This window comes from Fulmarus glacialis, unplaced genomic scaffold (genome assembly GCF_000690835.1).
Source record: "Fulmarus glacialis isolate BGI_N327 unplaced genomic scaffold, ASM69083v1 scaffold45809, whole genome shotgun sequence".
Classification (NCBI taxonomy): domain Eukaryota; kingdom Metazoa; phylum Chordata; class Aves; order Procellariiformes; family Procellariidae; genus Fulmarus; species Fulmarus glacialis.
In genome coordinates this window covers 6392-30811 of record NW_009233469.1, presented here as the reverse complement: position 1 = coordinate 30811, position 24420 = coordinate 6392, and the positions used below count along the sequence as shown (strand labels likewise).

Below are 24420 nucleotides of genomic sequence, written 5' to 3'. Positions count from 1 at the left end.
GTTACACACTACAAGCAATATCCACCTAATACAAGCAAAGTATATTCCTACTTTGAATGTCGTGAAAAGAAGACTGAAAATTCCAAATTAAGGAAAGTGAAATATGAAGAAACTGTTTTTTATGGTTTGCAGTACATTCTGAATAAATACTTAAAAGGTAACTGTCTCAAATTCTGGTAAAACTTTACCTGTAAATAAATATCTTAATTTTTCTCAAGCCTGAAGTTTTATAGTTGAAACAATTCCAGGTTATCTTGGTACAGTGTAGGTAGTGACATGCATAAGATGTTATTTATGTGATTCTGAAAATGAGATGTCCACCCTCATAAAATGGTATTGACTTCTTAATTCAGACACTTCTCTACTATGTTTATTTATGCCAATGGCTTATTAAAAATGAAGAGGTGTTCATATCCCAACTTCAGTGGGCTAAATTGAAATGAATGGAAATAGAGCAAGACTTTGCATAGAATCACAAGAAGATAGAAGATTTGAGGGAAAATACATTTCACATTTTGAACATAAACTTTAGTCTGTATTTACTGGTTTATTTACTGTGTAAACTAATAATGGTTTTAATTTACCTTAAATTTTGATTGCCATTCAGCTTAGGTCATTGAATATGGCAGCTACATGTGAAAGTGTTTCAATATTGACAAATTTAAGAGTAACATCTGAAAATTCTTTGGTGCCCTTTTTTTGTTTGTTTTTTTTGCATTACGTGCAAATATCACCTGTTCTGACCTGAATGCAAGTTGCCTTCTGCCAAGCTTTAGAAGGAGAACTTTAGTCATATGGCTTACATATCTTTGTCTTGATCCAGAATCCATAAATATCTCTGCCAATTCTGCCAAAGTTTGGCATTCCACTGTAATCAAAACACTTGATAATCTTGTTTCTTTTCTCTTTAGCAATCTGAGGATTGTTGTCTAACGTTTCCAGTAGCTGATTGGTCCTACAGCAGTAGCAATGCTTATTCAAATAATGTGGTTAGTCTGTCAGTTCCTATGGCAAGGTGGTCAATCAAAGACTGGTTGTAAGGCCTCTCCGCAGGGATTCTCCCTGGAGCAGCATAGCTTAACCCTTGTGCTAATCTGGTTATTTCCTGTTGCATGTGGCAGCTTGCACAATCATCACATTCCTCTGGGAAAAGCACTGCTACTGAAACTCTTGACAGGTTTTTGACCATCATAAAAGAGTAATCATCTCAAATTGTTCCTGAGTCACTTGCAAACCAAAAGTGGATTTTATCCTGTTTTATCCTGAGCATCCTAATCTATATAATAAATGAAAGTAAAATTTGGTTTTAACATAGCTAGTATACTGCATTTGACGTGTTCTCCATGTCTTTGTTGGAGGCAAAGTGACTTTTCTGTGTCTGAACCTTTTTGTTATTTATTTTATAAATTGATGAATATCATAAGTTTCTAAGCTTTCATCTGTTTCTGAAACCCCAGGTAAAGTGGTGACCAAAGAGAAAATCAAGGAAGCCAAAGAAGTGTATAGGGAGCATTTTCAAGATGATGTCTTCAACGAAAAGGGATGGAACTATATTCTGGAGGTAAAAATTTATGAAAATAGTATGAGATCATCATGAAGGATTTATGAATCAACTGTAGAATAAATACAGCAGTCTCTCCTTTTAACCATGATAGTAAAGACTGGATAAATTTAGCTTTTTATGTTTAGTGTACAGGGAGTAGCAGCTGTCAAAGAATAATCATATAATTGTAATTCCTTAGAGAAAAGTAATTTTCATCCTTTCAGATGCCAAATATGGCTTTGCAGGTAACAAGGATTTATAGCTGCCGTCAGCCAGCTAGTATAAGTGGGGGCTTGTTGGCAAGTCTCCATACGTACTATAGTGCTTAGTGGTTGCTTGCATCATTTACATTGCTTTCTGTAACTAATCATAACCATTTTTATTCTAATGCAGAAAGCATTACAACTTCTTGCATGTGTAAATAGTTCCAGAAAATAAATGTTTTGTTCAATTGTTTTCTAAATTTTTCAGAGATACTTAAGTTGAACTTTATTACGAAATACTTGAGCACTTCTGACACACAAATCCAAATTTTTTTTTTCCCTTTTGTTTAAAAAGGTGTCAGTCTTCAAGTAATTGCAAACATCTCTTCTCTGTAAAAGCAGCAGATTCAGACTAATAGCATTCATCAGAGCTGTTCTAATCTCTGCAGATTAATTAAATGCTAAGTTTCATTGTGGGTTCTAGTGAATGGATATTTTTGGCATTTGAAAACACAATTTTTAGTTCTTTGCATTTATTTTTCCCTGGATACCCTGACTGTATGTATTTTATGGTGGCATCTGCCTGTGAATATATCTGGATATCATCCTGCAACCAGGGTGGACCATAAGGTGGGCAAGAGAAAAGTGAATTTCAACTAAATGTTGCAAATGGCAGCAAGGTAAATAAACCCACTGTTTTCTAACAGGGAGTTACGGAGAGGTTTGTAGAGGATTTGCATCCATTTCAAATAACTGCAGATGTGAATTCAATCCGTATTTGTGTTTAAGCTACATTATACATTGTGAGCTGCTCTCATCTGATTTAAAGTAATCTTGATCCCTCTTTGGCTAAACTGAATTAATACACTTTTGATGCTGCATGTCTGTCCACAATAAGTTTTAACGTGGTTTAACTAATTCCGTTCAATTTTTGGTTTAGTCAAAAGAAGCCTTCCTGCATAGCCGCTGTATACATTGTTTATTCCTTTGTCAGATTTTCTTGTTAAAATTGTGCATATATATAAACAAATATGATTTCCACTTCTTGATCTCAGATGCTGATGGCTCTCAAACTGGAATTGTATGTACCCTTTGGGTCTTTGTACGCCCTTATATGCACACAGAAACCCTGCTTATGCTCACTGAATTCCTATGTATATTCACATACCTACCACTGTTTGCTTTCTGGCTCTTTTACCTAATGTGTAGTGTTAGGTAAAGTGAAGGGAGCAATGGCTGTATGAGTGAAGTGCCAAAATGAATTTGAAATGTACATGCATGAATTTGTACTGAGAGTAAATGAATGAGTAAATACTGATAGGGTGAAGGGGTGGAAGAGAGGAATGGACTGCCTGGAGAACAAGGGGGTGGTGTAAAGACTGGAAGTTGTCAGGAATTGATGATGAGTAATAGAGATGAGTAAACCCTGAAGGGTACAAGTTGATTCTACTTAAAAATTTTGAGAAGGGCTATAATATAGTGCTGTGGCATGACCATAATCCTTTTTCCCGTGGGCAAAATCAACACCTATAGCAACTTTGAAATCTGTTTTGTTTTTTCACTTAGCTATACTTTTGTCTTCATTGAATCGTTAATAAATTATTTTGAGCCTTTTTGAAGGCTTCATTGTCCTTTGTTAGTCCAGAACAGACATCTCCAAGTCTGACGACTAAACCCTGCGTAGTATATAAACACAATTTGCTTCATCATATTACACTTTTGAATAAACTTTTAAACTGTAGTGTAGAAGAGAGTTCTGATGTGTTTGGGGCACTGGAGAATATGTTTTGATGCTGCTTATGAATCTGTGTAATTTCTCTGAATTGATGCAATTTTTGTTGCCCCTAAAGAACATCTCATGAGAAGCTTTCTGACAAAAAATATTAATATAGAAAACATTTTAAGTATTTTCAGTTTAGCTTGCAGAGCTCTTTCAGAAAGTTGTAATTACTCTTTTAGAGTTGCTGTTTGCAACTTACTTTTTTTCAAAAGGCATATTTCACACAATGTTTAGTCCTTCAGGGATGAAAGACTGAATTTGACAAAAGAATTACACTTCAAGATTAGATTTCATGTTTAGTGAATAATTGAGATGATAAAATATTCTTTAAAATAGATATTAAATGGATCCTGCTGTAATAAATCAGCAAAGCACGCATCTATACTAAGCAAAACTAGAGATTTTTTTGAAGGCCTAGGTAATAGCTGAACTTTTTTTAGCTTGCTTCATGTGAAAACACTGAAAAAAACTAAGTAGCAAATATTTCTTGTTCTGTGGGTGGAACTTACGTATTTTTATAGAATATTTAAACCTTCCTGACTGAATTTGCGCAAGGAATACAACTGATAACCATTATTTGGTTTGATAAAGAGATTATTTTTTAGGTTACAGGATTTTCCCCCTCTTTTGAGAAATGTGGATTTTTTTTATTTATTTGGGCTGGTGGTGTGCAAATAAACCAAATTATTGTTAGGGTTGAAAGAAATGAAGAAGAAGAAAGCTTTATCAATAAACTCATAGCCTCACTTTTATCCATTGCAGTTAAATAAAAGAGAGGTAGGTCCTAATCTTTCCTGTTGTCTAACAATATTGTTGTTTCTTACACAGAAATATGATGGCCATCTTCCTATCGAAATAAAGGCTGTTCCTGAGGGCTCTGTAATTCCCAGAGGAAATGTTCTTTTCACAGTAGAAAACACAGATCCAGAGTGCTACTGGCTCACAAATTGGATTGAGGTCAGTTTTGGAAAGTTACCATGTTTTTTCTAAGTAAATATTAATGCACTTAAATTAAAGTCTGAATCCCTTATTGGTTTAAGGGGAATCTCTGGCAGCTTTCATCTTCTGCTTTAAGTAAGCTTCGATTCTTTTTTTAGTGCTCTTACACAGACCTTTTCCCCCTACCTGGCAAGAGGTTGTAATAATTTTACAAGAAATTCAGAACAGTACTTTTATCCACAAGGGAAGGAGGATGGGGGGAATTGTGTAGCTTGGGAGTGATAACTCCTGAGATGGTCAATACCTGGCCTACCTTATAAAGGTATTATAAAGGCTAATTACTTTAGCCCTAAAGCAAACTGTTGGAGGCATCAGTTCTTTCTGAATGGGCGATGAAAATAAATAGACCTTTTTGTGCCTGATTAAATGCCAAGTGGAGATTTTTAAATCCTAAGCAAACATACACTTAATAATGTGATGGGGTTTGTTTTAGACTATTCTTGTGCAGTCATGGTATCCGATCACAGTGGCTACAAACTCTAGAGAGCAGAAAAAGATTTTGGCCAAATATTTGCTAGAGACTTCTGGCAGCTTAGAAGGACTGGAGTATAAACTGCATGACTTCGGCTACAGAGGAGTTTCTTCACAAGAGGTAATACTACTTGTCTAATAATTTGAAAAGTCTAATCGTTCTTAACTATAAAGGATTGTAGCATGTATCTGTTAACGATTGTGTCCCGTTCAGCAGTAAAATTGTGAATGCATAGAGCACTGTGTTTGGACTTACTGTGGAGGGGGCAGATCTGGGGTGGCGGGTAAGTATGTGTCTGAACTAGTCTGTGAGCGCTAGACTGGGAGAGCTTTTTTCTATATGGAAGCTGTCTTTCCTGTGTAAATGCATGAAGATGGTATTGGTGAAACGGGAACTGAGTCAGAGTTTTGCTGTTACAAACTAGTGCTTGGTGGTGACTGGATTTAAGCTTCTATATTTGGCGTGGCAACTGAAAGTTGCATCTTTTTCAGACTGCAGGAATAGGAGCTTCAGCTCATTTGGTAAACTTCAAAGGAACAGACACTGTAGCAGGAATTGCATTAATTAAAAAGTACTACGGTACAAAAGATCCAGTTCCAGGATATTCTGTTCCAGCTGCTGAACACAGGTAAGATATTGGGCTATTAAAGCCTTTTTAAAAATAGCTTAACAAAATGTAATTTTTTCTTATCCATCTTTGTATCCAGAAATATTAAGCTTCTTTTATCTTTTATCTTTTATCTTTTAAACTTACATCATACAGTATTAGCCATGGCTGATCCAGGTGTTGAGGCTGAAGTTCAATACTGATGACTCTGTATGTTCTAGGGGCACAACAGTGGCATGGTTGTTCTTAACTATCACTGTGTTTTAAATGTTTATAACCTTCTTATCAGCATCTAAGTAAATTAGGATGATTCTTTTTAGAATGGACTTGAAGGCTACAGGTTAAAGTAGATATTGAGGATTCACATTATGAACTTTAAATTTAGTTTTAAACATAAAATCATAAAATGAAAACCTGTGTAAGTTTCAATTCTGGACTCTCCCAGATCATGTTCTCCCTCCAGAAGAGGCAGTTGCTCTAGAGCTTCCCATTAGCATAATTAGTTCAGCCAATGGTAAATCCTTGATCTCTCACTAAGAATTGTGAACGAGTTTTTGAGAGTAAGGAACTGATCTCAAACAGACATTTGGGATGAAGAGCTCTCATTTTTTATATGCAAATGCTGTACAAGGTCAGGAGTGAATGCAAATCCTTGGATTTCACTTGCATGTCTACATACTGAAATGAGCAGAATATAAAGGAAGGAACAGCTGTTGTGTTTTTCTTGCCGAGTACAAAATCTAGTGCTTTTAAATAGTGAATATTTTCACTTAGGATTGCAAAACAGATAATGGAAAGGCTTACATGAATAGCCCTCATAGGATAGTGATCATCTTTAAAGGAACACTGCTTCATATAACTTTCTGGATCATTGCTGTAGTGCTGTTCTAGAACTCCTGCTTGATCAGTAGAAGTGATAAATTTCGTCTGAAATGTCTTCTCTTAATCTTCTCTTAACTTAGCTTAATACTACAGTTAAATCCAAAAATAATGGCCCAAGCAACTATAAAATTCTTTGTAATGAAAGCAAACACATGGGAGTCAGAGAACAAGCACCTTTTGCACAGCGTGTTGAAGCGGTGATATGAGAGCAGACAGCCTAAACTGCCCTAGTTAACATTTGCATTGCCAAACGCAGACTGCAGTCACCCTTTCCGAGTTAATACACAAAAAGGGTCTCATGCAAGAGACGCGAATTTTTCCAGAATTGTTCTACTGTTCCACAACCTCCAATGTGAGGTGGTGGTGTGAGTGTGGTGTTTGCCTCTGGCACGCCACCGGAGTTGTTCCTCAGACTGCCCCAACCTCTCTGAAACAAATTTTGTTTTCTCTCTTCACTACTGTGATGTGGGTCTTGTCCACAGAGTAGTTAATGCCAGCATTTAATGGTGAAAATTCAATGCCCACTAGCTCTTACTGCACACGTATGCTTTGCATGAGAGCATTTTTAGGTGTTCACACACAAGTTACTAAAGTCAGTTATGTCAGCTGGTCTGTGACAGCCACATACAGAACAGCTACTACAGATCAACTGGCATTCAATAACTTATTACCTCTCTTAGCAACTCCGTTTTATATGCTTGCCTGTACCCTTGTACCAAGGGTAATGCCCTGAGGTTCCTCTAGAAGAATGTTTGTATGAGTGAGCATAATGGTTTTAAATCACTATTAAAAAAGAAAATAAATTGTGTTTTCTTCTAAGATTTTTCTAACATATGCTGCTGGTTCTCTACTTCCCATTTTGTAGTCTTGAAGTTGCCAGAGCAGGTGTTCTGTTCTTGCATCTCTAGTTCCCTGTCTGAATTTCAGATTTAAAAAAGAAGCTCTCACAAATGTTTAAAAAAAAAATAAATCACATTTACATGCGAAAGAAGTTTCGTGTGTCAAGTGTTTGTGTGAGTTGCCAAAGGTAAATCCAGGGTGCTGTTTATTTAGTATATAGTATATTTACTATCCATGAAACACAGAGCTGATAAGCACATAGTTTATGCTGTCTTGTAATCATATTGCCTATCGTTATCTTGAACTGTTGCTGGTAGGAAATACAGAATGTGTGATGTAACATACGAGTGCTGCTCTAATATGGATTTTTCAATTGACTTTACAGTACCATAACAGCTTGGGGGAAAGATCATGAAAAAGATGCTTTTGAACACATAGTGACACGGTTTTCTTCAGTGCCTGTATCTGTGGTTAGTGACAGCTACGACATTTACAATGCTTGTGAAAAAATATGGGGTGATGACTTAAGGCATATAATTGAAGCCCGAAGTCCAGAGGCACCACTTATTATTAGACCAGATTCTGGGAATCCCCTTGACACTGTTTTAAAGGTAATCCTTTCTTGAAGTCATTTGTATACAAGATTGGGAAAGGCAATTTTTTGTTTTGTAATGACTGGCTAACAAACATAGGAAACATAATGCTCTAACTTGGTATGCATAGTATATAGTTGATGCTGGATAATTTGGACCCATGAAAATGTAAACATTTCTCTCATCTCAATATAGATATGGAAACTTTTCTGCAGTCTGAATAGTTTAATCTTTTTCATCAAACCCATTCTTACATACCATTCTTGAAGCTTTTGCAACAGTTACCAGTTTTGCTGATCTAATGATGCTGGAATGATTCTATAAAGAGAAACTTTAGTCACTTAATAAAAAATAAAATGGGAAACAACTGGAGTATTAATAAATGCCAGGCCAGTAGACTTCTTAACACCAAGTTGAGGTATCTTGGCATCCTGTATTAATGTAATTCACTGTTTTATGCTACAAATACAAGTTTAGCACTCTTCTCCCTTTTGTAAGACGTGCATTTAACTCAGTGGCACACGACCTCCAAGTTGAAAAATGCTTCTTGCCTCGTAGCTCTTTAGAGAGCATAGTGATTGTTGCAGTTCTATAATAAAAGCTGTTGATAACTCTGAATTTGAGTAGCTGTCAGCACAGTTTTAATAAGAAAGTAGGGGAGATTTTAGCTATGTTGGTACTCTATCAAATTAGATCGATACAGCTTTGACGCTCCTCCCCCCCCGCCCCCTTGCGACAAGTGGCATATCAAAAATAGGAACTTTGAATAATCTTTATTAGAGCTGATAAGAAATTATTAGAAAACACTCCTAATTGAAGTGTTTCATTTTAATTATTGGTGGCTAACAAAATTGCAGAAAACTGAAAGCCTCGTCTACCATCTTAAGGGAAGTCAAAAGAAGAGCATAATCTTCAGCTGGCACATTTAATAGCAAAAACTCGCAGCAACCAAAGAGAGAAAGGAGGGAAGTATGGTTCTGATCAGCTCTCGGGTACAGGTTCATAAAGGCCATATGGTCTGTGACTGCTTTAATCTAATGGCTTCCACCACAATGGCTGGCATACTTTTTGTTTGTGTGTCTATGTGGATAGGTTTAGAGCAGGATATGTGGGTATACTTATGGATTTTTCTTTTTTTGAGAGAGAGAGCACGTGACTCAAATGTGGAAATTGTGTTTCTTTATTGGAATGGTAGGTTTTTGTTTATATTTTGAACTGTCTCCCTTCTCTTTTCAATAGGTCTTAGAGATCTTAGGGAAGAAGTTTCCCATTACAGAGAACTCAAAAGGCTACAAGTTGCTGCCACCGTATCTCAGAGTTATTCAAGGGGATGGTGTGGATATCAACACATTGCAAGAGGTAGGACATCCTGTTCACGTGTCAGGGTGACACTGGAAATGTTGATATTTAATCTGGACTCTGTTATGACTAGTCAGATGTTGCAGCAGAGACTGCTGACCCCACCCTGCCCTTCATTCCAGACACCGTCAGCGATATCCTAATGCGTAAAACAAATTCATTAAAACTCCACAGGGAATTATTAAGATGCATAAAAAAAACTAAAAGGCATTTCCTACTCCCCCTGTTGTAACCCTTCTCCTCCCACTGTCTCTCCTTTTGTTTGTTTTCATCCTGCTTGTCAAGTCTAATTCAGATCAAAATCTGGCAGTGTTTGGTCCTTTCACTGATATCTAAGCACGCTGCATGATTGCTGTGCTATAGCAATAGTAGTAATTAACTGGTTTGGCTCATTAGTTATGTACCATCTGAAATGTGCTTGCACTCAAATATTGAAGGTGTAGTTTTGAAGGAGACTTTTTAAAAACAAGGGTAAGGGAGGTGAGTTCATTGATTTGGCAACTAGTGGAATAAGGATTGTTGAAAGCCCAGAAAGTATGTATAACAGATTAGACTGTAGTCTGAGTCAAAAGTGCAATTTCATCAAGACAAAAATTGGTTATTTAGTAGATGCTGCATGCTTGAAACTAGTTATAAATTCACCACTATTGACTAGATGGAGATACTAGGTAATATAATGTGGTTACAAAGGTACAGACTGCTGTAACTACCGATGACGAGAGGCATGTAAAAGGAGCAGGACTTGACTTATCAGGTTTGTCTTGAATCATTCATCTTCAGCTGTATTAGTTCAAAACCAGAAATAAGTTGGATAAATTTAAGATTAAATTTGCTTGATTTTATTGATGCTTGTCTTAGCTTTCTAGATTGACACATCCTTAGATTCTTCTTAACAAAGTTGACTTTTGCTGCTCCTCAAAATTAAGAGTAAGAGAGACATCAGGCTTGTTTTTTAGTTAGTCTGAAACTATCTGCATGTCTAACATGGGCACATACTGTGAACCTCAACGACAGAACTCAAATTTGTCACTCATATCCTTAGAGAGCAGTTAATATTGACATTGTTACCTGATATGCCAACTGTAGTGCAGTCACACACTGCAGTTTTGTTCCTCCTCCAGTAGCCTTTAAAGCTATTTATTTTACTTTATTTTTTGTCCCATGTGGCTTTTTGAGAATATACAACTGTGCTAATGTGTTTAACAGAACACAAGCGTAAGAGGTTAAGAACTGGGAAGAAAGTCTTATCATTAGATACTAGGGGAAGAGACTTTTTTTTTTTTTTAAAAATAAACTTCTGCTTGTTCTCGACAACCTTTTAACAGGACTGATGCCTTTGTTAGGCAAAGTATGTTGTGGTTGAGATTTTCATGAGTCATGACAGGAAAGAAATTGGACTATTAATTCTTTCTTGTAAGGAACATAAAGGTTGCTTTCTGTGAGTTATCTGGACAAAATTCAAGGATGCTCATATAGCATCGATTGTAATCAAAATATTAAAACTAGTATTTAAAATCTTTACATTAGAGGAGAAAATGCACTGCTTTCCAAGTTCTAAATAGAGCAGGAGAATAATTCTAGCAGCTAATGGGAGAGGATAAGAGGCAGAAGGAGCAATTCTTTGTTCAGATGATCTGCCTGTTTATGCATTTTCCTCATCAAACTGTAACTGATTATGAGGAAAAGTCTACCTGTAATATGTAGTAGAAGAGAGTTGAAGATCCAGTTCCACAAGACGTACAGAGCAGACATAACTCACTGCTGCCTAGTGGCCGCCTTTGCATCTCTTCCTGACTCTGTAATCTTGCTGCGCACCTCCTATTAGCTTTGGTCATTGAACCGCTGGTCATTAAACTAATTTAGCCATGTATGTAGCAGCAAACTAACTCAGCCAAAAGTGATCAGTTTTGTGGTTTGGTGAATTAATTTGGCCCAAAAAAGGGGCCAGTACTCACCAGCACAATACAGGAGAGAAAATAAACTGTTGTTTTGAGCTGGGAGAAGCAGGCAGGAAGGAAAGAGACACTTCTTCTCATTTGACAGCAGCAAGTTATGTTGGAGCAAAAAGACTATGATCTTGCAGCCTAATTTTAGTCATGTTTAAATTTCATGGATCTCTTTAGCCTCTTAGGTCAGCAAAACCAAGGTTACCATGCTGACTTTTGGAAAACTGGGTAATAGCTTGCCATTTAGAAAAAAAACAAACAAACAACAACAAAAAACAAACACCACCCCAAAACCAACCCAACCGTGAAGTATAATTCATGTGAAGTATAATTCATCCTTTTCAAAAAGGAGTTTACATGAACAAATATGTATGTATTGTTATGGCTATCTTTTTTTCCCCCTCTTATAGCCTATGCAAGTGATTATTCTAATTACTCCGTATCAGTCTTAGATTCCAGGCATGATTTATTGTTACGGATCAGATGAAAGGTAATGGGTACAATAGGAATATCTAGAATGAGTAATGACCGATCAGTCTCATTTAACTATCCAAACTAGCTGAAACAACGATATAGAAAACAACTCAGAGTATAAACTGGATTTTAAAATTCTTTGTTTTAATAGGGGATGCTGGTAGAACAGGTAAGGAACCTTTTCTGACTTTCTTCTAGTATTTTCACTTTTTAAAATCATTCCAATCTGCTAACTCCACAATATACTACACTTTCAAAGGATTTTCTTTGAACATTCAATTTCCAGATGTCTTTAAATTTTTATACAAAGAAAGTCCTCTAATCTGGAGTCACAGTTGATATATTAATCATGCTCATAATGGTCAGAGGAAGCTGGTCAAAACCTGGACACCTGAACTGTTCTCCCTGTATAGGTTTGAAAGCGTGAGACAAGAAATTCTTCTGGATTGTTTTCCTCTGGGGGAGGCTTCAGTTGTTTCAGATCTCCCCCTTTTCTTCTTCCCTGTTACTGCTGCTGTTTGCCATTTCTTCCCCATACTTAAGGAAGCTGTTATCTGGGCCTCTGCTGTGGGTCATTGGTAGAGCCAGAGCTGTCCTTCAACTTAGTCTCGATTTCCCTTCCCTTCTACTCCTCACCTGCCAAAGATCAGCCTGAGTAAGGAAATCCTGTGGGAGAGAGTGGAGAGGTGGAAGCCAGTTCTTCACGCAAAGTAAGTGAGGAGTTGTGCCTGTGGCACAAGATGAACAAACCATCTGTAAATGAGAGCAGGAACACTAGTTGAAAGGGGGTTCACATTTCTTCTCACTCAGGCAAGAAGGTTAAGCGGCCGTGGCCCAGCTACGCTATATTTGTACTAGCATCTGTTGACCTACAAGTATCAATGAACATGAAGTCTAAGCATCATGTGCCTTGGTAGGATGTTGTTCATACCAGGCAGTTTGTGCTACATCTTGCAGGAATGTTCAAGCAAGTTCAATGTCACACCTGATCTATAAAACTGGATAAGGAAAGGAGTAGAATACATTGGCTCGGGCTTGGCCAGCAGTTCACATGGCTTCAGGCTTGGTCAGCGTCTGGACAGAATTTGATCGGAGTCCAGGTAGAATTTACCTACACTTGCCTTTGCAAAGGACAGTGTAAATAAGCAGAGTCCGTATCCAGGCCCAGTCAAGTCTGGTTTCTTACAGTACTATTGGATCTTATGCTTAAGGAGAGGGTATACAAAATCCCTTTTCTTACCCTTCCTTTGTCGTCTTCAGTTACTTCTGAGATGCTTAAGGGAGAATTTCATTCATTTCAATCCTTTATCCTCCCTGGGTATCCCTTTTAACTGCTTCCAGGAGAATCTAATCACCTGAAAATATGGATTCTTTTGTGCACAGTCACTGTCTGGAAGGATATGATGGCTACTGCTAAAATCCACAGGATTGTCACGTATTGAGGGGGTATTTTTTCAGGATACAAAGCTTCCAAAGGGTTCCCTTAAGTGAAAGTCATGGTGGTAGTGCCTGAGATTCGTTTCACTTGGCTTCTTGGATGAGACTGAATAAGCTGGTGCCATTAGAATTATGGAAACTCACTGATGAGATCTCTACGGGGGAAATCTCTGCCAAAAATGTAGTGGGAAGGTGTTCAGAGCATACCCTCAGAAGGTTATGGCTCTGCAGTCTGCCTCTCCTGTTGGCTGGCCTCTGTCAGGCATTCAGACTTTGAGAGTATCTGTGAAGAGACAGTCTGCATGTGACTGAATGGATAAACAAAATACTAGTATACTCTTTTGTTTACATTAGTTAGCCATTTGCCACTGTCTGAAACTGGAATTGTCTCTTTTTCTTTTTCTTTTTTTTTTCTTACGAAACTTTAATTTTGCCTTAGCTGTCCCTTAAAAAAGTGGCTTGATATCAGTAGCTCCTCAAACAGTCCTGTTCAGTGTTACTCTGGCATTTCCTTTTGATGCAGGAGGCTAAGACTGCACAGAAGATTACCAGATTTCTGACGGTGTTGATTTTTGAAACTGTACTGTTCCCCATAGATTCCTTCCATTCTGCTTCTCACCTTCCTTTTTTCTGGATGGATGGGATTTTGCTATTTCACCCACTCTGAAGTTTTCTCATCCACTTTTGTTAGTAAAATGGTTAGGAGATAGGCGTTCAAACACTCTCTTATTGGGGCTATAACCATCATTTCAGGCTGTCACAAATCTTGGCCATGTATGAGCGTGACTAAACTAGCACCCATTACTCCAGGCTAGAGGATGTCATGTTTGTCTGGATACAATGAGGGTGGGGGGGAATGATATAGTAAGTTTTAACTTGACTGTTGATAGCAGTGCAGTTCACATTGATCTGTATCTGCCTGAGAAGGTGGCAAAGCAAACTTTTTGAGGACCTTTATGTATGTCCATTTCGCATCTTCGAAATTGCTAATCTAATTCTAGTCAGTATGATTTTTCAGGAGAATTGCTCTGTTGAAGTCATCGGTCAAAGTGGGTAACAACTTTCTGGAGTTGATGAGCAAGATGACTGCTTTGTTTCAGGATACATGATATCCTTTGAGGTCTTCCCGTAATTCTGAGAAATCGGAAGGCTCTGAAATACTCCCATGAAGTCTTAGTTTCTTTAGAGCTCTGATTGTCTGGGCATTGCATTACTGTGCTACCCTCGTTTGGAAAATATATATGCCAGCATGATAATAGTTTTATAGCAAAAACTTTCTATAATTATGCCATGCTGGAATCACAAATAAAAATGTAAACAGCGTGCCAAGTATTGACAGAATTGTTACGTATATCTCCTGGAAACTGAATGTTAGTTGGTTTAATTGTCTGTAAAAGCATCTTGTTTAAGTAGTATAATATTTTTATGGAAAAATGGCATGGCCTAAAAGTATGGTCCATCATAATTTTCTTTTTCTTATTAGATTGTGGAGGGAATGAAGAAGAACAAATGGAGTATTGAGAATATTGCCTTTGGATCTGGTGGAGCTTTGCTGCAGAAACTAACCAGAGATCTCTTAAACTGTTCCTTCAAATGTAGTTACGTGGTGACCAACGGTCTCGGGGTATGTCTTTGTACAACTTCTGCCAGTATGTTTTCAATAGAGGCCTCCCCAGTTGAAAACCTGTTTGACATTTCCTGTCACATTACCACCATCTGCATTAGGTACACAAGCCCCACAAAGCCCTTTCCTTTTAAAAAAATACTCTTCATTTTAGGTAAATGTCTTCAAGGATCCGGTTGCCGATCCGAACAAAAGGTCAAAGAAAGGCAGACTGTCGTTGCATAGGACACCTGCTGGAGATTATGTGACGCTTGAAGAAGGCAAGGGAGATCTTGAAGAGTATGGACAGGTATGAATTTTCAAAATGTATTACATCATTCTTCATGCAAAAATAGACTGAGAAAAAGCAGGCTATAACTCAATTTCAGAATTTATTTTTTTATTGTCTTTTTGTTCAAGTGCGATCTTTTGTCTGAACTGACTCAGAAGTGTCCCCAGTGCCAAGTTCAGTAACAGCAGAATGTTAGAATGCCAGTAGAAAATGTTCAGGCTTTACAATTAGAGATTTTTCGCTTTTGTTTGTCTTCAGAAACAAGAGAACGTTGCTGCTTTTTCCCAAAACTAATGTCTCAATGTTGCAGAATATATGCTAGCCAAGTAGTTTTGTACGGCCTATATTGCACAATTTGAGTAGTGACCTGAGTTGGAGGTGGGAGAGGGACAGACGTAACTAAAATTTGTTTCTACTTCCCCATTGAGATTTTTAAATAGTTCCTTCAGGTGTTAACGCTCTGTACGTGGAGTAGTTGCCCAGTTTTCAAAGATGTAAATTTAAACCAGGAATTCAGTTTCCTGTTAATTCTTTACAATTGCAAAATGAAGTGCTATTTCAGTAAAATAAGCACAAACTTTATGCCAATCTCAGGCTTCAGTTTGATATCTCTTATGTTTTCAGTGTGCAAGCATAAAATGTTTAACTGCATTTGAGTCTCTTCCTGAATTAAGAGGATTGAAAATAAGTTATCAAATTGCACTTCAGCCTTTAGAAGCTGGAAGTTTCTTGAGTTTTCTGGTATACGGAAGCACATTTGTGTGCTACTAGGCATGCTGTTTTATGCAACAGTAAGCATAAAACTGAGATCTCTGAGAAATTTCAAGACAGAAAAACTGAGTTATATGCACTGTAGATAATGTGCTCTGGATGCAAAGATCTAAGAAAAAAGACTTCCAAAGTTATATATACACATATGCATGTTTGTGATGAACATTCATATATATAAGTATATATCTAAATATATATATGTAGAAAGGGAGGGACCTAATGGTGAGAAATCTCTTCAAAACAAATCACAAGACTTTGGCTCTGAAATAAGGCAATATATGGTTCCTTCATTTTTGACAGGTGAAATAATTAATTAAGAAATTTTCTGTCCTGGGATATTAGAGGAGGTTATTTATGTGGTACAGGTTCTGGGGCTCCCTGGGAAATATCAGGGAAATGTACACTTTTGTGGGCCCATTTCCCTAAAGCTACAGCTCCTTGCAATAGGTAATCAATGCTGAACATTGCTTTTGTGCTAACTTTTCTGTACAAAGCTTTGCTTATTGTGCTTATTGCACTTTCAGTGTGCTGTTTGCAAGCACTTCTTGATACACTGTTTCACAAAATATATGTGCAAAGGGAACTGCAAAGAATTCCCCCCCGCCCCCCCATAGTTGCTCTAGAGGAAATAAAGACTTCATTTAAACCTCTGTAATTGAATTGTATTTAATGGGTTGAGAGTCTCCTTTCTTACCAGCTGCTCTAGCAGGGTGTATTTGGCATTTGTGGTTTTGGCTTTGGCCAGATGTGGACAACTCACTTTAGGGTCTGCTTGGCACAAAGCTTCTGTCTGTGCACAGGGTGGCCTAAATCCTTTCTTCTGTCTAACCATTAGCAAAAGGTGTCAGAAGAAGCTGTAAAGATTTAGTATCTTGACAGTCTAAAGCTCTAGTCTTACCAGGCTTGATTTGGGTGCTTGCTTTTGAGTTTGTGTAACTTATGTTGTTTGTTCATTTGCTAAATCACTCTTGCTAAAATAGTGGTGTTTCTTGCAGGATCTCCTTCATACAGTATTTAAGAATGGAAAGGTAACGAAGTCATACTCATTTGATGAAGTAAGACAAAATGCCAGGCTGAAGAACAGTGAACTAGAAGTGGTGTCTCACTAAGTTTCATTCCATGTCTGCATATGTGTGTGTGTAACAAGTACGTACTGCATAGCTACTGGGTTTATTGTACAGATTTGTGTGTTTGTGTTTTATGACATTGTAGCCGAATTATTTGTTGGTTTATGGACATACTGCCCTATCTTTTGCCAGTCTTTAGGAAAGATGAAATCAGGAAATGGTACTTACATTGTAAAACATATTTAATGCTAAAGTGTGCTTTTTAGGGCCCTTTGCCAGTAGTGATTCAATCTGGTATTGATCTTTTCACAAATGAGACAGAGCTGAGAAACTTTTTTATATATAACAGAATATCACAAAATGGATTTACATAAAATTATCATGATTGCTTTATGTTTATATTTAACTTGTATTTTTGTACAAACAAGATTGTGTAAAGTATATTTAAAGTTTCAATAATTAAGTCTTTCCAACTTTTCATGATTTTTATGAGCACAGACTTTCAAGAAAATATTTGGTGGGGGGGGAAATCCATTGCCTTTTGTCCATTAATCAGCAAATAAAACATGGCCTTAAAGTTTGTTGTGACATTGTACCATTTGACAACTAAATCAGGACTTGTATCTCCTTAAGATCCCATAGAATTGCTGACCTCACCGGTTCTTGTAGTTGTCTGTATTAGTAAATCTGCATTAAAGAAAATTACTGTTCTTACTAGAAGGTTTAGGTACTACAGACCTTGCTGGCACTGTAAGGTATGTAAATGAAATGCCAAATTTGAAAGGATTCTCTACTGCAACTTAACTTGCCAAGTCTATCCCACTTGGCATATGCACCTCAATATTTTAAGAGTAAAGTTTTTAAGAGATCTCCTCTTCCACTATAGAATATATGTGTAAAATACTGAAATATGGAAGCGGTGTATTTTAAAGTAATTACAGTTCTGGGTTTATTTTTCATATACTGTAAGTGACATGACTTTAAAGCAAAATACTGGACTGGGTAGTGCACTTTTTTACTTTTTTGTATTTTTTTCATTGATTTGCCTTTTGTCAGACTGGATGTTAAATTGTAAAAATGTTTAACTATTTTTGTTAACAACTTTAATAAAACTTTATGCTAGCCAAACTCCTACATGAATGGCAGACCTGTTTCCCCTTCTCGCCCTGTCTCATTGGGGTGAGGAGGGGCTTTTATTTTGCAGAGGGTGACTGTAAAACAATGTCTTTGAGAGATACTTTTGAACTGTCTGCACTTGATTGTATTTGCTCTCTGCATATGCTTGATGTGAATATCTGCTGGAAAACAAAACTGTTGAGGATTTTATTTGAGAAGCTATGTAGTAACCTCTGAAATGTTTGGTAGTACTGTAGGATGGCTCTCACTAGAAAAGTACCTCCCTTAAAAACAAAAAACAACAGCAAAAGCAAATGGTTCCTGTGTTATGCTGGTGATCAACTATCAGCCAATGGCTTAATATACTGATGTAATTAATGCTTCTAATTAGTAAGTGATGTTACAGAAAACTGTTAGGGATCCTCTAAAATAACTTAAGCCTACAAAATTTTATAAAACATGCTTTTAAAGGAAGATTGAAAAGCCATACTTCATTGTTCTTATTCTCTCGCCAAAAAGGGCCACATCAAAGCACCCATAATATTTCCAGGGTTTGTGGTTAAGACATTTATGCCCAGTCTCAATAGTTCTTGTTAATAAAAACTTGTTTTCCACTTGTAGTGTATGTAATTATACATTTAAGTGATGTATTGTTTCAAAAATAGTGCTTTAGTAAGACTCTAAATGCTGACCTTTCACACTGAGGAACTGCCTTTCCTTTGCTATTAATGCTATTGTTTGTATTTGGCCAGGAAAAATTTTAAATCTGGACCTAGGATCAGTAGCAGGTAAATAGTACAGAGCCTATTTCACTCCTCCACATGTGTACTAGGGAATTTTATGATGTATGGTTTAAAAAACAATAAAGTAAATGCTGCTTTCATTCTGTACCAATAAAAATTTTGATAATCGTTGGCTACCCATAACTGATATTTTTGTACTTGAGAACTGAGGATATACTGTGGAAGCACTGTTTTCTTGTGTACCATGAAATACATTAGTAATTGTTCAGTATTGTCTAAAACTTTTAGCTTATTAGTTGGAGACTTGAAGCAAATTGTCTACTTGTGCATGTCACTTTCAGAAAGTTGTCACGTCACTCATTTAATTAAATGTTAATATCTTTGGGGGGGGGCGGGGGGGGAGAGAAAAAGAAAAACACCTGGTGCTATTCAGACCTGCTTGACATCTGGCCATCAAGGAGTTGACAGAAATTACTGCAGTGCTTGAAACATACAATATCCTAATTCTTCCACATGAAAGCAAACAGCATGTTTAAGTTTGCTTTAAATTACTAGATTTGTAGTCATTGATATATTTTAATTATCCCCGTTTCATAATATAATACAGTATTTGTATTTAAAAATAGGAATTGGGAGTTTTGTGTTAATACTCTTATTTGTAACCATATTTAGCATAAGAAATGGATTTTATAAGACTATTTTTTTCTTGAGCTGCATGATTATGAAAAGATGCTTTTTTGGTACTTTGAAAGATCTGAGGAGAGAACAGAAGAGTACTTAACTGTTTGGTTTGCTAAAATCAAAACAAAGCTTAAACAGTTTTTTCTTACAGGTTTTTACATTCCTTCTTAACCTCTTTAGTGAAGAATAAATATCCCTCACTTAAATCCTCTGTTAAAGTAATTTTAATGTACTTGGCATCAAATACCAGTATGTAACACACATGGAAATAAAGTTTAGTTCTGGCAGTGAAAATAATAGCCATTTGACTGTGTCTTAAAATTGTGATGTTGGGCATCAGATTTCATTCCTGTGCTCTTTGTTGCCAAACACAGACTGGAGCATAGCTGTGCTGTCAGTACAGTCCTCTGTAGGAGAGCTGCTCAGTTGGCTTGCACGCTGTTTGTGGTTAGTGATTGAATTTACAGTCAGCTCAGTTCTAGAGAAGAGAAGAGGGTGTTTTTCAGGGTGTGAGCACATCTGTGCTTCAGCATCTTGCATGTTTGTGCTTAAAAATAAAGCACTTGTAATTGAATTTGATATAAGGGATTATCCTCTATTTATATTTCACATAATCCTTTCTCAAATAAAGATTCATTATTTAAATTTTACCTCTAAAGCTACTAAAAATGCTTGTTTAAAAGCAAATTAACCAAAGATGTTGCAGCCTCCAGTTCACTTCAGTATCTGTCAAAAACGTCGGCTCTTCACAGAGAGAACGTCTCATGTCCCTTTGGACAGGATTTTAATAATTGGAAGAAGTTACACATTTAAATCCTACATAACTTCAAATTGCAGAGGGTGCCTTACAAACACAGATGATGTTAGTATGGGTGTATAAGGCATCTAGTGTAAAGATTATTTACGATCATTTGTTGCTGGCCCTTCAAGTCATACTGTAATGTAAGAAGGGGCTCCTGTAGCCTACAATAATGGCCTTTTAGCACTTGAATTTAAAGTTTCTGTTACATTTATCTTTACAGAGAACATGCACAGCCTAAGTGGTAGGCAGGCCTCTTTCTCCTCCTTTCCATGCTCCAGCTACAACACTCCAGCGTTTCTCACTCTAATCAGCCTGTGTGCAAGTTAAAAATTATTATTAACAGACGCACTGCTTTGTTATCACGGTGGTAGGCTCTCAGATCATCACGCAAAGGAGTCTGCGTGAGGATCTGAGGGAAATTCCAGACTGTGCAGGAGGAGGCAAGGGACTCACAAATGTGTCTCTTCCTACATCCTCTAATTCTGCTGTAATAAATAAAATAGTATCTGTGCTGAGCTGCTCAGGGCAGGAACTGTGAGGATGCATCTGAGCAATGGTAATTGCATCTCTACCTGTTTTTTTTGTCCATGAGAGCCCCATCAGGGTCCTGTAGGTGCGCACCTTCTCTGTGAAACTTGTAAACCCTTGAGTGAAAGATGCTCCTCTTGTCTTAAACCTGGTGGATGGAGGCACCTTATGTGGAGAGCTGCAGGCCTTCTGAATAACCTGGTGATGAGAAATAAGGAAATACTGAGATTAAAGATGATCTGTAAAGTCACACTTACTGAAATCACAGTTGTTAACTATGGATGTTATTTATGTTCATTTTTTTCCCTGTTTTACTAGTAGCATAGCTGACCTTGTTAATATTTTTAAAACACCCTTCACAGTTATCTGAAGATATTTGTTTTTAATTCATGGTAAGTGATGAAAAGCACTTAGCAATAGGGCATTTCCAAAAAATATTTTCCTGTGGCACAGTATTTTGTTGAAAGGTATCCTGATTTCTGCTGTAACATAATCCAGAGCAATTCAAAGGATACGGGAGTGAAGTCAGCTGTAACATATTTTGTTCAATATCATTTCCTTACCAATCTTTATCTGGGTACTTCTAACTGCTTTTTGAAAAGAACCTCTAGAATTTTCAATTTATGGTGAGGTTTTCTGGAATCAGGATTGCAGTCCTCTCGCCTGCCCCTGGCTGGAGCAGAGAGGTCTCTTAAGGATGGATTGGGAGCCATCATGCCTCCAGCAATATTTTTACTTCCCTCTTATACAACTCTTCTGAGTAGAAGGGCAAGTTTGTTGTTTGTTTACCTTTGAGCCAAAAAATCAGAAAATTTGGGTTGTACAACTCCTTTTTTTCCAACAGTTTAGATTGTATCTAAATCCATTCAAGCTGTTTCTATATCACTAAATATATTTACACAAGCATACTCTAATTTATTGGTATGTGTAACTATTTACATTTTCTTATGCTTCATTGATTAATATTGGTCTATGAGATGTGAAGATCTGATTCTTGGTGGTTGTTCCTATGTTTGTGTCAAGTAAACGTATGTAGCCAGGTAATTATAAATTATTGAAAATGGCTTCAGAATTTTCTGTAATTACAGTATTTGAGAAATTTGGGTAGTTAAAGAATGCATGGAAGGATCTGAGGGCTGGACATTTTTACTTCTTTGTCACTAGTTTAGGTTATTAGTGTAGCTATTTAAAGCTTTCACATAAGCTCTTGTATACGAAAGGAGATGAGGGAACTTATTTTATAATGGCTGAGTATTCATATCGCCAAAAGATTAATAAAAGTAATGCACTCTCATGTCAGGTGAACTGTATGGGCTCTAAACCTTTTATGTTCTAAGGAAAAATGAAGAATATCAGTCTCAAACTTCCTTCCCTTTCCCACAAAAGGGAGAAGAAAAAAGCTGTTTTCTCAGTGTTTGGGATGCGGTTTCCTCAGCTTTCCGAGCGTAAAGAACAAGGCTGGCATGCTCTTCCGTTTCAAGGAAGTTTTCCCTATTCCAAAAGATGCTACCCTATTTTAAGCATAAGGAATTGCAGCTCGTCGTTGGATGTGTCAGAAGGATGACATACTCCAGCAATTTAAGAGGATAATCTCTGGGCGAAATGGCTTTGGGTAGAGATATGTCTGTAAGTCACAGAAAGGTCAGAGCATGACAACTAATCTCCCTCTGGTGAGGGTGCCTCCCCGTGATTTCTGTCTCAGCTGAGCAGGTTCAAGTCTATCCTATAATCTGCTGTGAAAACATTGATGCTGTTCAACCAAAACAGAGTGTTGCTGTGTCCCTGTGATAACAAAGCAGTGGTCTGTTAATGTGCCCCAGTCTAACCTTAATCCATTTTTCAAGGTTTGTAGCTGCTTGTCAAGGCAAATGGCCAGTGACAAACTTCATTACAGCTACTGTTCTTCCCACACACTCTGGGTTTTGCAGCCTCACCTCCAGCACTGTTGCTTGAAGACCATCATTTGCTTTTATTGCAACTATAAATCTCCAGAAGATAAAAAGGAAGATTTCACCTCTGTACAAGGTTTTGCAGTCTTTACACATTCAGACAAAAGCAAATAGATTCACACAGTAAAACCAAAAGAGAAAGCTATCCCTTTGCTGCCACACTACAACACATGGTTGAGTTGTGACCGTGAAAATGTTAATAGACACACGAGAGCTGGCACAACTAAGAGAATTTGTTCTCTTAAGAATTTATTTCCTTAAAAATGCCATCTACTGAAACATACACATATAATCCTTCTAGTAATTAAATAGCTGAATACTCAAACACTTCAGTTTGGTTTCTGCGGGTGCTTCTTGACTCACCAGTCTCAGACAGAGTCCGTGTGCGTTGCACACAGTTAATCCCATCAGACAGGGAGGCTGCACTGGCACAACGAACAGCAAGACAAAGTACGCAAGTATACAGAGACCACAATGCCACGTCTTGTGTCTGCTGGGAAAGTCCAACACTATATCAAATAATATGTCCTACTGCCATCCTGAACCCTGGAGTTAAAAAAGCGTTTTCGGTGGGTTTGGTGAGCCTAATTCAGCTCCGGCTCTGCTTATAGCTGTGGAGACTGTTCCCATGGCTGTTTTGTTGTAAGAAAGCATGTATGTGTTCTAGCCCTGGTCTTATCTTTTACAGCCCGTACTAGATTAGGTAAGACCTGGACAGAGTTTCATTAGTTTCTTCCATGTTACAACGGGGTCCTGCCCAAAGGCGTTTTGAGACAAGAACCCATGTGGTTATTGAATACGTGGTGTGCTGTAAACCAGCACAAGAAGAGGGAATGACTTTGCAGGTTGTGATATGATTGTAAATAATAATTCCTTCCCAAGTCAAGAGACACAAATGCTGTCACTGAGATGGTTGTTGTAACACTGCAGCAAGGGCAAGGGTATCAAGATGCATGTTGGCTAAGGCTGCCTCTGGTTCCCTTCCAACTGATTTTCTTTATCCACTACTCTCTTAAAACATGGAATTTGGAAAGCACCACTCTCACCAAGCAGCCACGTATAATTTTCCTACAATGAAGTAAAGTTCTGTGTTACAGGCTCTATTCTTGCCTAACATTTGAATTGCCTGGGGTATTTTTGTTTGTTTGTTTGTTTTTAGTGCTGTTGAGCTTTGTACTGACATTTTTATGAAACTATTTTTTATAACCCCAGGATTTTGTATTTAAGTGGTAGTAGATGAATCATAACACGTCATTTCATGCATGAGGTTAGGATTATTTTTTCCTATACACATCAGTTTATGTTTATGCTGAATTTCATCTCCCATTTTAATTTGCAGTCACTGTTTCATAAGGTCCTTTCGCAATTCTTCACAATCAGCTCCCATCTTTCTTAACCTGAGTAACTCAGCACCTCCAGCAAACTGTCACCTACTTACTCATCCTTCTCTGGATTGTTTAAAAACATGTTGAGCAGCATGAGTTCCAGCACAGATCACTAAGTGGAGTTTCACACTCTCTGTGAAAGCCGAGTATTTTTCCTACTCTGTTTTCTAGCCTTTGATCAATGTTGTATCCATGTGAGGACCTCCCCTCATGTCTCAAAATCTTAGCTTCCTTCAAGACTTGATTAGAAACCTTGTTGAATGCCTTTTTGAAATTTAAGTAGGTTATATTAAAAGGGTCTCCCTTATCCACACACCCGTTGACTCCTTCAAAGGACTTCAAAGAAAG

The 24420-nt window shown here is 37.4% G+C and overlaps 1 protein-coding gene across 1 annotated transcript; it reads left to right on the top strand.

The window, feature by feature from the left end:
* Positions 1–18893, top strand: NAMPT (nicotinamide phosphoribosyltransferase; the record flags this gene model as incomplete). The annotated part of the gene is made up of 10 exons (XM_009585326.1): positions 1–157; positions 1458–1561; positions 4355–4483; positions 4959–5117; positions 5489–5625; positions 7712–7937; positions 9159–9278; positions 14619–14759; positions 14914–15048; positions 16797–18893. Coding segments are annotated over 10 exons (1422 nt in total), but the record flags the coding sequence as incomplete, so codon positions are not given.
* Between the last annotated feature and the right edge of the window lie 5527 nt (positions 18894–24420).